The sequence below is a fragment of the Microchirus variegatus genome, assembly GCF_963457635.1.
Source record: "Microchirus variegatus genome assembly, chromosome: 20".
Lineage (NCBI taxonomy): Eukaryota > Metazoa > Chordata > Actinopteri > Pleuronectiformes > Soleidae > Microchirus > Microchirus variegatus.
In genome coordinates, this window is record NC_139821.1 from 12,273,971 (window position 1) to 12,288,786 (window position 14,816).

Here is a 14,816-nt window from a genome sequence, read left to right on the forward strand (position 1 = left end):
CCCGTGTTGGCCCTGTATACACTCCCTCAGTCAGGTCTGATGGCATTGCTTGACAGAGCTTGTTTGTTTAGTGTGATTAAGGCTAGATGATAATGTAAAACAAAAGATATTCTTTGGAAAACAGCTGAATGCCACTCGGGCAGTTTTGTCATTTTTTTTCACGTCTAAGGAACATCATTTTTCTTTTATTTAAAGAAAGAGACAGACTTTGATCTGCGATCTGCGGGAGCTTTAAACTGAAGAAAATTGAACTGTGTAGAAGGACTGTGCTGATATTGAATGACAACAGAAGAACTGTGAGCACAGTGATAAAGAGATTTGAACTGTTGAGCTGCGGATCGAGAGTTTGAAACTGTAGAGGGGAAGCCGGACATTATTGACCTCCACCAGGAGGCATATGGTATTGCCGGAGGTTTTTTTTTTGTCTGTCTGTTACAACAGCAACATAACTCGAAAAGTCATGGACGGATTTGGATGAAATTTTCATGAAATGTCCGCAATGGGACCAGGAACAAGTGATTACATGTTGAGCATGATCCGGACACACTGCGCGCCCGTGGGGTGTATTTTGTAGGCACTGAGCTGCCTTGGCGGAGGTCTGCGCTCTCAGAGTGCTTCTCTGGTTATTATTATTAGAAGAAGAAAAATATGGTACAGTATGGAACACTATTTACCAACAGGAAGAAAAAACACCAATTAGGCAGTAGCACATTATACCACAAATGTTTTGTTTTGTCATGACTGCTCTGCCCCGTCTCAGTTCCCGGGAAGAAAACACTGGAGAATGATCTCACAACAACAAGGCACCAGCACTATTTTTTTTTTTTTTCACTTTTTCTCTTCGCAACAGGAAAGAGTTGGTTTTGATGCAGAATGACTACATCCTGAAAGGCTTAATTTATGCTGTAAGGTTATTTTCAGTGTGTCATTAAAGCTGCCCGCCGGGACCAGAGTGTGGTTGTATGGCAGCTTCAGTATGACGAGACAGGATAGAATTGATGGCAGTAGAATACGGCCGGCCGCCCTTGCTGGCTTTGCATAATGCTTCTAGTAATGAGGAGAGGATGGAAAGAGATAACTGAACACAGGAAGCATGACCATGTGCGTGCTTGTCCAAACATCTTGTTATTGTTCACTCTGTAATCTTTTTCCTACAGGAACATGAAGCGGCAGCACCACCAGGAGTGATTTCAGAATCCAAGGAGCTTCTTCTGAGGGAGAGGGGTCAAATTGATGCCAAAGAGAAACTTCTACACCCCCACCTCCTCAGAGCTGCCTTTAACTCACTTCCACTTCACTATTTATCCCTCTGTTAAGCTTGTGAAAGGAAGACCTGTGCAGGAAGCAGAAGATTAATGTGGTATCTCTTCAGTGAATTAGTCAAAGATTAAAACTGTATTACCATATGCATGTGGCCGGGCCTGAACTATATATCACCACTGTCTGATCTGCCACAATTCACCATCAATGGGTCCATCATTTCAGTATTTAAACTCACCATGGCTTGGATAATGCTTGAACTAGCTTCAAAAGTCCAAAGACGGCTTTGATACTTCTTCTTCTACTTAATAATTTCTAGCAGGCTGCTGTACAATGAGAGGTGTAATGCTGCCCTCCACAGCTCAAACTTCTTAATTTGAGTTCAAAGTTCTTCGCAACCTTGCCTCTTATTTTCCCCTTAATTCAGAATTCACACTGGGGTCTCAAGGCTGGGGACCAATTAGAGATTTGATTCCTTCCTCTAACTTTAAACTACCAATTAAAATGCTTCAAAGCCTTTTCAGGGGTCACATCAAAAGAGCCAAAAAATGACCAAAAGAGGAGCTACCTCCGTCAATCGGATGTGATTTGTGTTTGAAAGATCTGATATTTGCATTTATTTGAGGTCAAAAGTTTCATCGGTATGAAGCTCTAAATGTAAATTTGACACGAGATTCTCGTGTGATTCTCTGTATCTTTCTCTTTATTTCTCCCTAGGAAGATATCACATGACTCGTTGACACTATGCTTACATCTTCCCACAGCAACACCTGATAAACGCATGCACAGAAACACCCAAGGCTCACACATGCACAGCAGGCGATCTCTGTCTCGGTTTAATTAAGCCACACCGGAGCCACACAAAAGAAGCTGCTCTCATGCACAAAGACCTCATTGAAAAATACATGGGGCTTGATGTAACAGTGTGTTGTGTCTTGGTGAAAGTGAGTGTGTCTGTCCATTTATCTCAGCCCCAGTTTACGGGACTAGTCGTCATTTGTTCAATACACGCGACGTAGAGGTGCATTAGGCTTTCATCCCGCTATGCTTGCTTTTGTTTTGACTGAAAAAAAAGGGGGAAATAGAAGGATTAAGAGCTTCAATTACCCCTGCGAAGAGAAAGCTGTTGGTGTGTGTGTGTGTGTGTGTGTGTGTGTGTGTGTGTGTGTGTGTGTGTGTGTGTGTGTATCTGTATGTGATACAATTCTCCCCACAACATATCAGGGCAGAGATGTGGTTGCCACGGTAACAGTGGTTGGGGTTTGGAGAAAGCGGGAAGGAGAAGTGGAGAGGGGAAAGGATGGAGAGTTTGGGGCAGATGGAAAAAGGAGAGCTTCGTTCAATTTTTGTAAATACAATAGAGAGGCACGTGCTGAAACTTTATCTTGCTCACACGACAATAAATAAGAAATGCTTTGAATTCCCATTGAATCAATTCAAATGACATGATGCTGGAGATTGTTTTGCTTACTGCGTTTTCTGGGCTCAAGAATGAACGTCACAGCTTTTAAGAAAGATGGACAAAAAGTTTTTACGGTGCTCAGAAAATGCCCACTAATGATTTCCTTCTCTTTCTTAAAATCCGAATCGTGAAGTGAAGGGGGGTGAGGGTTTGATTTGGTCTATCAATTCACAGCCCTCCCTCTACCAACTGCCAGCTTTGGGAAAGAGGTTTCAAAACATCTCTTTCAGTGATGGATAGCCCCCCTCGCATAACCTTGGAGCTTTTCTGGGGAAGAGAAAAAGGTACTCAAGTGAAGACACTGGTAAAACATCCTTCAAACGCCTGATGCGATCAACTGAAAGATATGTTTTTACAAAGCAGTATGCTTGAAGAGAGGAGCAGCTGTGAGCCTGTGATTGACAATTTCAAAACCTATTCTCTCAACAAGACTAACACACTGACTATATAGTTGTAGATCTAGATTGATCTATTATTTTTACAGTCTTATCAGTCTTACAGTCTTACAGCTTATCCCATGCTGGGTTGTAAGACGAAAGAGACGAACATCAATATCCTACATTTATAGAGCTATGGCAGGAGCCCATTCTCATTAATATTTCCATGTCTTCAGTGCATCTGAAGCCATGAGTCTCAAATATCATCTAACTATTATCTTTCTATGTTTTAAATATACTCTCACTTGGGCCGGTGGAAATGTGCCAAAAGAGGGTAAGATGAGCTCTGTTGGATTCAGCTTCATTCACAAAGACACTCCAGCAGGAAAAACACTGACACAGGGCCAAACACTTATCACTCGACTACCCAAAACAAAGCACATGAATATTACATGAGGAACTTTGAAACATTTACCAGTCTGTAAAGCTCAGTGACGCTGATTTCGTCTGGGTCCACCATGCTGAACTCTCGCCTGGGGACCAGGTCCAAGCCGAGTTGTCTGTAACATAAGAATTATGTCATTGTTATCCTACTGTTTGCAAAAGAGAAAAGAAAAACAACACAAATGCAGAAAAAAACAACAGTGCTGTCAGATGAACAGTGTCAGTCATCTAAATAAACTTGACTTCCTGCTGTTCCTGCTGTCCCATTTACTGTCCTCCTCTAACTGAGTCCATCCTTGAATCTAATCCTGTCTCAATCCTTCGCACAAAACACCTCAAACTCTCATTTTCTCCCTTATTTTGCATCATCCTCCTCCTCCTCCTCTTCTTCTTTTCCTCCTCTGAGCTGGCCGTCTCAGCGGACCTAGACATCACACTTGACTCTGTCTTCTTGTCAGCATTAAAAGAGGCAGGTTAACCATGCAAGTGCTCAAGGAGAGAGAGAGAAGCTGTCCGGGCATCTCTTCAATGAGGTGGAGGGGAAATGGAGGAGTGCAAAGGGTAAAGACAGACAAAAATACAATATCAAAGAGGCCATTTGTTTTCTCTCATCCTTGTGGCATGGAGAGAAAAGAGAGAAGGAGATGGAGTGAGTGCTGTCTGTGTGTGACAAGAAAAGACCAGAGAGAGAGAATTAGGGAAAGACGAAAAAGGAAAGGAGGTCTAAGAATAAAGCTAGGAAAGGATAAGTGAATCGTATTTGAACAGGCTATTCTTATGTGGAGAAACAGGAGATTTGACTATGTTGTAGTTTAAATACAATTTAAAGAGTCAGTCAGGTTTAATTCTACTTATTAGCAGATAAGCTTTTATCTGTAGCTCATTAACAATAAGTCAAATTTACTTTCAATCATTTATAATAAGTTTTTAGACTTTCAAATATGGCAACTGCGAGGAAAGATGCGAGTGCTGCAAATTGACCTTTGGCAGCACATACCTGGTTTGCTGGGCTGTACCTCTTTCTTTTAACACCAACTAGACAATATATATATAATAATATATATCAGAATATTCACTATATTACTATAAACGTCAATTAACGTGACAAGACAAGTTTAACTCTAAGAATTAAGGTTGTGGCAGCCAGTCTTTCTTTGCTAGTTGTGAAAAGTTGTACAAAGGGTTGTGTTTGACCAGTTGCCAACGATGCACCGCAGTCTTATGCAAAAAAAAAAATGGTACTTTAACACAGGAACTATGACAAAAAGGTTCAAGTTGGTGCCTCCAGTGAAAGCCTTGTCTTGGTACCCTGAGAAAGTTTAATGAAGACTAATAAGCCAACATGGAAATGAAAGTTATAGCAACCAACACCCAACTTGCACATCCCTGATAGCTAATATTTGAGTAGTGATATATTACTGCAGTCCAAACTTGTATGACCATATAAAAAACAACCCCTTGTACTAAAAATAAGCTGACATAATATCCTCTGTGATGGATTATCAGTGTCAAATACTCCTCTAGTAGCTTGTGTAAAAAGAAATTAGGGAGCAAAAAAGTAAAATGAATGGATTCCCATGGTTGAGGAAATGTTATAAAAGAAACAGAATATGAACCAAAGTCATCACTAAGGTCTGTTGATGTGGAACAATAAACATGAAATTTGATCCTGAAGCCATATTTAAACACTAGGAAAAAACTCACTCATTGCCCCAGTCCAACCTCGCCGTGATGTGCTGCTTTACATCCCTCATGCGGTCGTGGGTAAGGTGGCCCACCAGCACCTGTCTCCTCAGGTCCAGGATTTCATTCATCACATGCCAAAGCCGGTGAAACAAATCCCCCTCGTTCTTCTGTAGCGAGAGAAAGTGAAAAAAAAAAAAAAAAAAACGGAGACAGAGGAAGGAAAAGTCAGGCAAAGGTGATGAATGGAAGTGATACTGACAAGAATGAAAGATATGATAATGATGACTGGCAAAAAAACTACACACAGCTGCATTAAACCTGCCAAAAAGTGAAAACAAATTGATTTAACAAACAAGGAGCCACATACTTTGAGAGGAAGAGGATGACCCAGACAGAGAGAAGCAGACGTACTTTGAAAAAGATTTGTGCAAATTAGCTTCAATGTCCTGCTGCTTTTTGCCACAAATTTATGCACTTTGATCTGTGAAAATTCATCAGCTGAATTTAATCAGCGCCCCAGATACAGTAGCTTAATAGGCCACGAAATACAATCAATCATAGCAATGAGTGTGCATGAAAAGCCTCTGACTGCTTGTAGTTTTTATAAATCACCCAGGGCTAAATAAATCTCCCGTCAAAAAAGAATGGTTTAAAACAAAGGCAGCTTCACTGAGGCCGCAGTGATATTTAAAAGGTAAACAACCTGCGTTAAGCACTTCTTACCACATAGAGCTGTTTCCACATGGCACCCCAGTCTCGCAACGTCAGTGTCATCTCTGTGATGACCGAGTCTTCAACAGGAGTGACGGTCTCAAATTGCCTGCAGATACACACACAAGTAAGAACCTTCATCACAACCTGCACATACATAAATACATAGATGAAAATAAAGAAAAATGACCATGACAATACTTACCCTTTATTCTTGACATGGGCACTTTTCAAGTGGATGAAGCTAGAAGGGAAGATCCCCTTTGGGCAGAGGGTACACAGGTTAATGGGAAGCGCTTGAAATTCTGCTCCCTGCAGCTTTAGTGTAGCATATTATGGAATGATCGACATAATCAATTCAGAGTTGAGTGTTTGTGGGTTAAAAGGAGGAGAAAAGGAGCAGATAGATAAAAGTGAATAGCAGTGGGATTTAGCAGACCAAAAAAAGTGTGTGTTGTGTGTTACGGAAATAAACTGCCTGTTTCTCCCTCCTGACTTGAGGTGATCAAAGCAGAGCTTGTGTTTGGGCATCTGTGATGATGCACTCACAGACACTGAACACACACCAAACACTTTACTCCAAGGTAGGCTTGTAGTATCACACATTCTCCATGAGCGCCTGTCAATCAGACTTTCAAGTCACTGCACTTCCGTCCTGTGTGCAGTGCAGTGCCACTTTTAATGTTCTTTGCTGCTGATATTTATCATGCAAATAGCTTGTTGTATAAATTTAAGGTGCAGTGTGTAAGAAAAAGGGATATCTAATGGTGAGATTGCAGATTATAACACTTGGAGGGAACTTCCTCACTGATCTATTTATCCCCAAACACTTCAGGCAACCATAAAGGTTGTCAGTTTTCTTTTGTTTGTGTGGTAGACTTCTGCTCTAGAATGCCAGTGCATGCTGTTTCACATGCACAAGATGGCGGCCTCCTTAAAGTAAGACCCTTGCCAAAAGTACACATAAGAAACCTAAAAGGAAAATTTCAAACCCTCATAAATATTACAATTTGGATTTGGACCATTAATTTGTCAACAACCAGGCGGTGAGAATGCATTTTAGCTATAGTGTCGATACAACTATAACTAGAATATGAGACAAGATGATTATAACAACAATGATGAGAGGTGGAGTGATAAGAAAACCAGCAAAATCCTGCACAGACAATGCAAAAAAAAAAGGTTCATTTACTCACCTTCATGTTCGGATTCTTCAGGATAAAACCTCTGTACCAGCCTGCAGAGACAAAGAACTGGTGTTACACTTGTAATACCTCTATACTGAGCCTGTGCTGCCGAGTAGAAGAGGCAGAGAAATACAGTATGTGACTCTGTATATTAAATAACAGCAGGACTAAGGGGGATGTGTGAAGAACGCATGTGTATGTGAGATTTATGTGCGCCTTCTTGACAGTGATGCACAGTGATGCCTGACAGCTACATGCACAAACTATGACATAAGAAGCCAACCCCACATTCTCATTCAGTATCATATCAAACATGTCAATTTCATATTACATTTGCCAATTCAGTTCACTATATCATATTTAGCACAAGCTGTGTATGTAGTGACCACAGGCTAATTCTCAGCAAAAGGCGAAATCTGTGTCGTGTAAATTTTACATTGAAGTGACAGGTGTGGAAAAAAACAGAATTCAGAGAGAGAAAAAAAGAGGAGAAACAAATGTGGCCTGCTTAGACTCACACTACACTACCCCACACATACTGTTACACAATCCAATCTGACAACAAGCCAAATAGGTAGAGTGCAAAAAAATCCCAACAGCGATAGAAACAACCTCATATGCTGGTATGAAAGTCTTTGAGCTGCTGCTCTTTATAGAGCCAAGTCCTCCACATACAAGAAGCACAGTGGATTAATGACACAAGTGTAAATGTATGGAATGATTCTTATCCCTGTCAGTATAATCTGTGTATTTATTTTTCTCCCCAATTCGTTTGAGGCCAGTCAGAATAGCCTTCAGTCATTTGTCTGCTTCTGTACTATGGAACATATGCTCAGTATTTCCGAGATGACTCATTTTTTTTTTTTTTCAGTAGCAGAGGTCAAATGCTTCGGTAGCTCTTTGCAAGGTTTTTATGTCGGTCAAGGAGGGAACACATTTGCAATAGATCAGCAGGTTGTGATAACCAATCAATGTTTTAAATCAGAGCAGTCATTCACAACCAGGGTTATATAAGTATACTCTAGGGGGAATAGATGGTAAACTCTGCTAATGCAGCTGGTAGTTCGCTGGTTATTGTGACGACACCTTGAATCACAGGAAACGCCTTCTGAATAAACATGTCAACATAGAGAATAAATGGAAACTGTGCCGGATATTATCAGTTCAACTGCATGAAACTAACTGTAGAACTAACAAGACAGGAGCAAGTCACGTTCACTCTGCGAGCTCCTTGTGTTTTCACATGTCAACAGTATCAACACAGGGCAGAGGCATTAGTCTGTCTCCTCAGTTGTCAGCAGCCTATCTCTCAGCCTCCTTGCTGCTGGCAGGATTTCATTTGTGTTCCTCCCTCCTGGGCCAAGCGTTCCACTGGCTGCGCTATTGTCTTCTTCCTCTTTTGCCCCAATATCACATCCTAGTGTCTGGCTGCTCAACTGACTGGCTGACACAGGCAGACTCAGTGTGTGCGTCTGTCTCCCAACAGGAAGTCGGACGGAGTGTATTAAGAACTCTGAAAGATGTGGGTGGTGGTGTTTGGTGTGTGTTGTGAAAGGTCAATTCAATTCCTGTAATTACAATAAATTAAAATCTGAAATTGGTTTTGTTGTCTGCTGTCTGTTGCTGCCCTCTCTCAAAGTATTTTATCGCCTAATTAATTATTTATGTCCGTCTGACTTTTCCCCCTCACTCTGAGATATAAAAAACAAAAAATTAGCATACATGAGTGACAGAGAGTGAGCGTAAGAGAAAGCAAACAGAGGAGAAAAACAGACACCGTGTGGGCAGAAAGGCGGGGGAAATGCAGTCAGCCCAATGCTGCAGGAAATGGTAGAAGAACATGAATTTCCACAGGCATTCATCACAGACGCCATACTTTTGTGTGTATGCTCTGCCATGATGTGCCTCAGTGACATAGACGTCAGCCATGTGAACTATCTGTGCACGAACCACAATCAACCATCCCGATGTCCTTGCATGGGTATTGCCAAGTTACAGGATTCTTTTTTATTTTCTGCGTGTAATTGGGCTGCATGCATAAATCTGTACGCATTTGTGTATGAGTTAACATACAGAGTTCAGTGTTTGCCTTGTTTCCTAATTAAAAAGCAGCTTATCATACATTGATACACACATACAGTAGCAGGCATGAACATTTGCAATGTACCTTCACATTTCTCCAAGATCTGCACTGTGTCTCCGATTTCCAGTGGGAGGCCATGTTGGACGGTCCCTCGGAAACTGGCCAGCACTGCAACGAGAAGAGGCACGAAACACCCACATTAGTGTTTAGAAAAACAGTCCTGTACTAGAATAGGTCAAGGATACAAACAAAACAAAAACCCTGCATGAATCTGGATTAAAAAAACACAACAGAGAGAGAGGAGGTGCAATCGATAAGCTGTGTAGGTGAAATGAAATAAAAGCTTACAAAACACTTCTCTTTGTGTGTACAAAATCACTGTTAAATAAAACCAGCACAGATACATTCTAACCCTAATTATACATCGTTTTTCTTCATAGTCTTAAACCATTGAGACCAAACCTCTTTAAAAACAACGTAACCATATGATTAGTGAGGTCAGTGGCAGGAATTTAAACATGACATGAGATAATTTGCTTCTCGGTTATCCAGAGCCAAAACAGCAACACTATTATTTTCAAATAATATGAGTACAAAGATGAGCAAGAGTTCAAATAAGATATAGTTTTGTGAAGATAATGAACATACTGGATTCAATTTCATGATTATACAAGAATCATTTGAATCAATGAGTGGGGACGAAGTGATAAGGATGGTCCATTAGCATCGAGAGGTGCATTACACTGTATAAAACTCACAACCCTCACAACACTCATGTGGACACAAGACAGCCTATTTACACAGAAATGTATGCATACACACATGGGACACACACACAAACATGCATTCACATGTGGACACAGCAATGCATTCACACATGAGCACACGCGCAGAGGAAAGAGACAACTTTACTTGGATTCTGAGTGGAAAGGTGAAACAAGGGTGCCTGTCATGCAGAGCTGAGAGCGATCGTGACGCAGCAGAGCAAGAGGTTCATCTCCTCTCTCTCTCTCTCTCTGCAGGGATTCTCCGCTGTACCTGAACTTACCAGCTACAGGACGTGAGAAAATTTTAAGGAATCAGCGACACAGCCGTGGACAATAAGTCACAAATTAGCTCACAATTCAGCGAACCCCAAAAGTCGAGATTTGAGTTTGCTTCCTGGTGAATGGGGCTCCAGAATTGTACGTTAAAGATCAAGATCACATTAGCTTCCACGTTTGTAGCAAGAACATTAAGCGAATGTTCCCAGTTAAAAGGGAAAAAAAACACCTTTTGAATGCACTGGGATTTCAACATTGGGTGAAAATTGGTTTAAACTGATGATAAAAAAAAATGTGTTGATAGAAATTGACATCACAAAGAGCTGAAGTTTCGATTATATCAGCGACATCAGCGGAGGGCTGACTGCTGGAGTATCCCAATACCCATGAGAGGATTCAGCATAATTACCCATCCACCCACTCGTTCATATGTTGACATCGAGATCAAGTCTGCTGATGAAATTAAACGGCAGGCAGACCCTCTGTTGTCTGTAACGTTCTCCATGTGTGCTGCTTTGTGTCCCTCTGCATTCTATGTTGACGCTTCGCCAACTCCTTGTTGTGCCTCAAGCTGCAGAAACACTTCCTTTACAAGATATTTGTCACAAGTGCACATCTGACTTTGTAATTTATTCAAAGCCTAACGACTTGCACGTAAACAAACACACACACACACAGTGAAACCCTAAACTTGGGTACTTTTTATAATTCATTCAAACACTCACGCACACACAGAGGCAATCACAGCAAACACACTTATACTCATGCCCAATGCATGAATTATCCAAGTGACTTTTCCAGCTGCAGTGGACTAAATAATTCAGTTTCAAACAACTCAACTTTTATTCTGCTGTGAAATTAAAGCTTCCAGCCTGACAATCCATGAACCAGGTGCCATTCTGCCCACCTGTCATCAGTATGGCTCCGACTATCTATCTGTGAATGGCCACCAAATAGATGCACTGGAGACAGGAAAAGTGTCTGCTGTTGAGGGAATTGATTTGTCCAATGTGCTATGATTACAATGAGTATTGGGGGGCTGCCAAAACAAGTACAAAACAAGCAGGGAGAAAATCCTATAAAAGGTTCCAGCATGGCACGTCTAAGTAGATGCCACTGGTGCATGAATATCCTCTTGCATAAACTCAACAAAAGCAGACCTGCCATGCTCAGATATGACGCAGAGACACATTGCCAATTGAAGCGGTTAGACTCGGTTTCCAGATGACCAACCACCAAAAGGATAGCTCAGATTCTTCCTAACACACGCAAATACTCACAGTCTGCTTCCATGAGACACCAGCTCACTGGGTCAAGGGGAGGACACTGCTATTCTTACACAGACTATCGTTCCAAAATAAGACACGACACGAAGATGACAGGCGGAAGAGAACAATGCGCACACGGATAATCAGACATAAGCGCTCTGTCGAAGACATACAGAAGGACACACGATTATTATTGTCAAACGTACTCGAGAGGACTCAAGAAACAAGGACATACAGACCGACATGAGCATCGACAAAGGAGAAGGGAGCAGTTATAGATGCTAAAGTGATACTCAGAAGACCTCTGGTGGCATGTAAGTTCAGTGTGTTGTCAGGCCTTCGCAAGGCAACACAGGTCATCAACTTGAAAACTAAGACTAGGGGTATAGACATAGACACTATTACATCAAGCCAAACAAGTGACATTAAGGCCACATCCATACTAATCTGCTTATGTTTAAAAATGCATTCTTTCCTGCTCCGGACACACTTTGTTTTTTGACTTTCTTTTTGTTTGAAAACTCCAAGGCTGAGACGTGAGGAAAATGTGGTTGTGATGTTCACTTCCTGACCAGTTCTTATCAGCTGTGTAATGTCTAATAAAAAATAATCTTCTGAACTTCTGAAAAGCTAGATTAAAATGAATAAAAAGATGTAACCAAAATCCTGTTATCATCAAGTCCTCCCTCAGACTGAATATAGTTCCAGCTTTGGAAAAAAAACAACTTGTCATCAACTGCAAGCAAAGTCAGGTCCTTACAAAATGACTTCATATATATCGGTACTCCAAGTGTCATTTTATAATCCAAAGCAGAGACCTCTGCCCTCATACTTTACATAAAAATGTTCCCCGATGATTTCACACAGAAAAGTACAGATTCGGAAAACAGTTCTCGATTACGTCTATGTAGCCCATATCAGCAGAGAAGTTTGAGAAGCAACATTGAAGATCACATCTGGAACAATGAGACTTTCTCGACAATAATAATGAAAATATCGATTTGTTGCAGACTTAACCAAGATAATTGCATGGAAAAAGCAAATCATTTATCCATTAATAGATCCATATTGTGTCCACATGGATGCTCATAGTCAGAGGTCGCATTTTGATCTCCTCAATCCACTCTCTCACCTCGCTTTAATCCATTAGCGCCACATCTGTGTTTGCTGGTTTGCAAGTGCATGCTGCTGAATACGTTGGGATCCCTAGAAAGCCTACTGGCTTGGATTAGGCTTACATGGGTTTCAGGCTGCCACTTGGAGTCATGGCCTGTCAAACCATGTTACATTTGGTTAGCTCGGAGCGGTGCCTAAGCTCCTAAGACGAACACCATGCCTCCTCCTTTAAAAAAAAAACGAAGAAAAAAAACCACCCTGCGCTCTGTCAAAGAGGCAGTGTCTGAAGCAGGTGATCAAAGCTTGTTCCTCAAATTTACAAACCTCACTATTGAAGAGTCTTTAATGCCACTATTTTTTAACCAGCTCCCTGCACTAAATCATGTGGTTAATTTCAATCAAAGCACTGACTGTGCTTTCTAACCTCATTAGCCTGGGCCTTTCTTGTCTCCAAATGATGCGACACTGATTCACACGTATTATCCACTCCCACATGTTAATTAAACAGCATTTATGTCATTAATATGCTAATTTGACAACACGGGCAACTGGTGGTGCTTCACTGACCTCCACTGCTGCCTTATATAAGGATCATGAATATTTCATGTGTGTGTGGGAATATATGTGTGAGCATTATAAAACAGGCAGTCACACATAAAAATGCACATCTCCCAATTTCAGATTTAAAGCAACACTGGCTTTTGCTAGCCGTGCTGTCACTGTCACAAACATGCCAAGACGACGGGAGAGATTCAATAACTTCTGAGATTTTAACCTGACCCCAGTACAACATTACTCTAGAACAACTGGTGGTGAGCCACAACCTGTTTTTGCTTGCAGAGACTAAGCAATTGGTTGATGCCTTTCTGATAACCTCATCTTGTAAGTCTTCTGATAAACAAATGATTTCCAAAATTACAAATTTTAGGTTTAAACAGCATTTTTGAAAGTGTCCCAGCTTTTTTGGGAATGGGGTTTTTCAAGCAAAAATGCTAATCGCGAGGTTTTACCCAACAATCCTCCAATGACCCCATATATTCTGTAACACTAGACTCAATGCAACGTTACAGCATGCGACCAGAAGTGTAAAAAGAATCAATCTCTTAACAATGTATACTTTTATTACACTAACAAACTCACATTATCTGATCAACCTTCTGTAACTAAACTAATAATCAAATATTTGTACCTGTTCCTAGTTTGGAGTTAAGGCTGCCATCTTGCAACAACACGTTTCTCCAGCAGCCCAAACAACGTGCATTTTGTGTTTAGCTGAATATGCACACAAGGTAGAATTGCGCTGACGACATAAAGCTAATGCATAAATCAATGAAGAATGAAAAGGGAAACAGCAGAGACAGCAGTGGCAGAGCGGAAAGAGCTACTCTTTCTTCAATATAAAGGCCACCATTGTTTTCTATTGTACTTGGTAAAGAGAGGGGGCGTGTAGAGGGGGTCCTCCTTCCATTAGATGTCACATTATTACATAATCAAGCTTTAATTTACAGATAAACAAACTTGCATTATGCCAGGACATAGGTTCAGGTGTAGAGTGGAATCAAAATTCACCAATTACAAATCAGTGACCCATCAAAGATGTTTTTTAAGCTGTTATTTTAAAGCAAAAAAAAACTGAACCGAGTTCCTTTGAATAAAAATGAGTAATATGAGTACTATCCATTGAAGAAGAAACCCTTTTTTGATCCTCTTTCTTACACATTCAAAGACTTCAAACTTCCCCGGAATCTCAAACAGAACAATCTGCATTCTCCATTACACTCTCCACTTCTGCAGGATCACACAGCCAAACCAAAACAGCCCTCTATTCCAAAAATGTGACTAAAACATTCCTACTTAGACCAGAACTAGCTCAGCTATGTTTCCTCTTAGCCAAATCCATGTGCACTGCGTTCCTAATCAAAGGCTTCAAGCATTTATATTTCTGTGTGGTGAACTAAGAAAAGGGAAATGTTTCCACGTCATGCCCAAATACTGAATGTGTGAAGCGCTGAGGGTGAATGTGGTTAACAACACACAAGGACTCACTCAGGGACCATGTACAGTAAGTAAATCCAAACCACAAAAACATGTTTATGCATATATGAAGCCCGGTTAAAGGCACATGCTCACACACACAAACCAGTGGGACAGAGCAGGAAAGATAATTTGACATATAGAG

The 14,816-nt window shown here is 41.0% G+C and overlaps 1 protein-coding gene across 3 annotated transcripts in view; it reads right to left on the reverse strand.

The window, feature by feature from the left end:
- The window catches only part of dock4b (dedicator of cytokinesis 4b), a gene marked incomplete at its 5' end in the record, with an annotated part of 103,654 nt that overhangs the window by 67,291 nt on the left and 21,547 nt on the right, over window positions 1-14,816 (reverse strand). For all 3 annotated transcript variants that reach the window (XM_083907030.1, XM_083907029.1, XM_083907031.1), the window contains 6 exons: window positions 3,575-3,659; window positions 5,248-5,396; window positions 5,953-6,049; window positions 6,146-6,201; window positions 7,137-7,177; window positions 9,295-9,378. In XM_083907030.1, coding sequence (XP_083763156.1) covers window positions 3,575-3,659; window positions 5,248-5,396; window positions 5,953-6,049; window positions 6,146-6,201; window positions 7,137-7,177; window positions 9,295-9,378 — 512 coding nt within the window. The remainder of the gene's footprint in view (window positions 1-3,574; window positions 3,660-5,247; window positions 5,397-5,952; window positions 6,050-6,145; window positions 6,202-7,136; window positions 7,178-9,294; window positions 9,379-14,816) is intronic.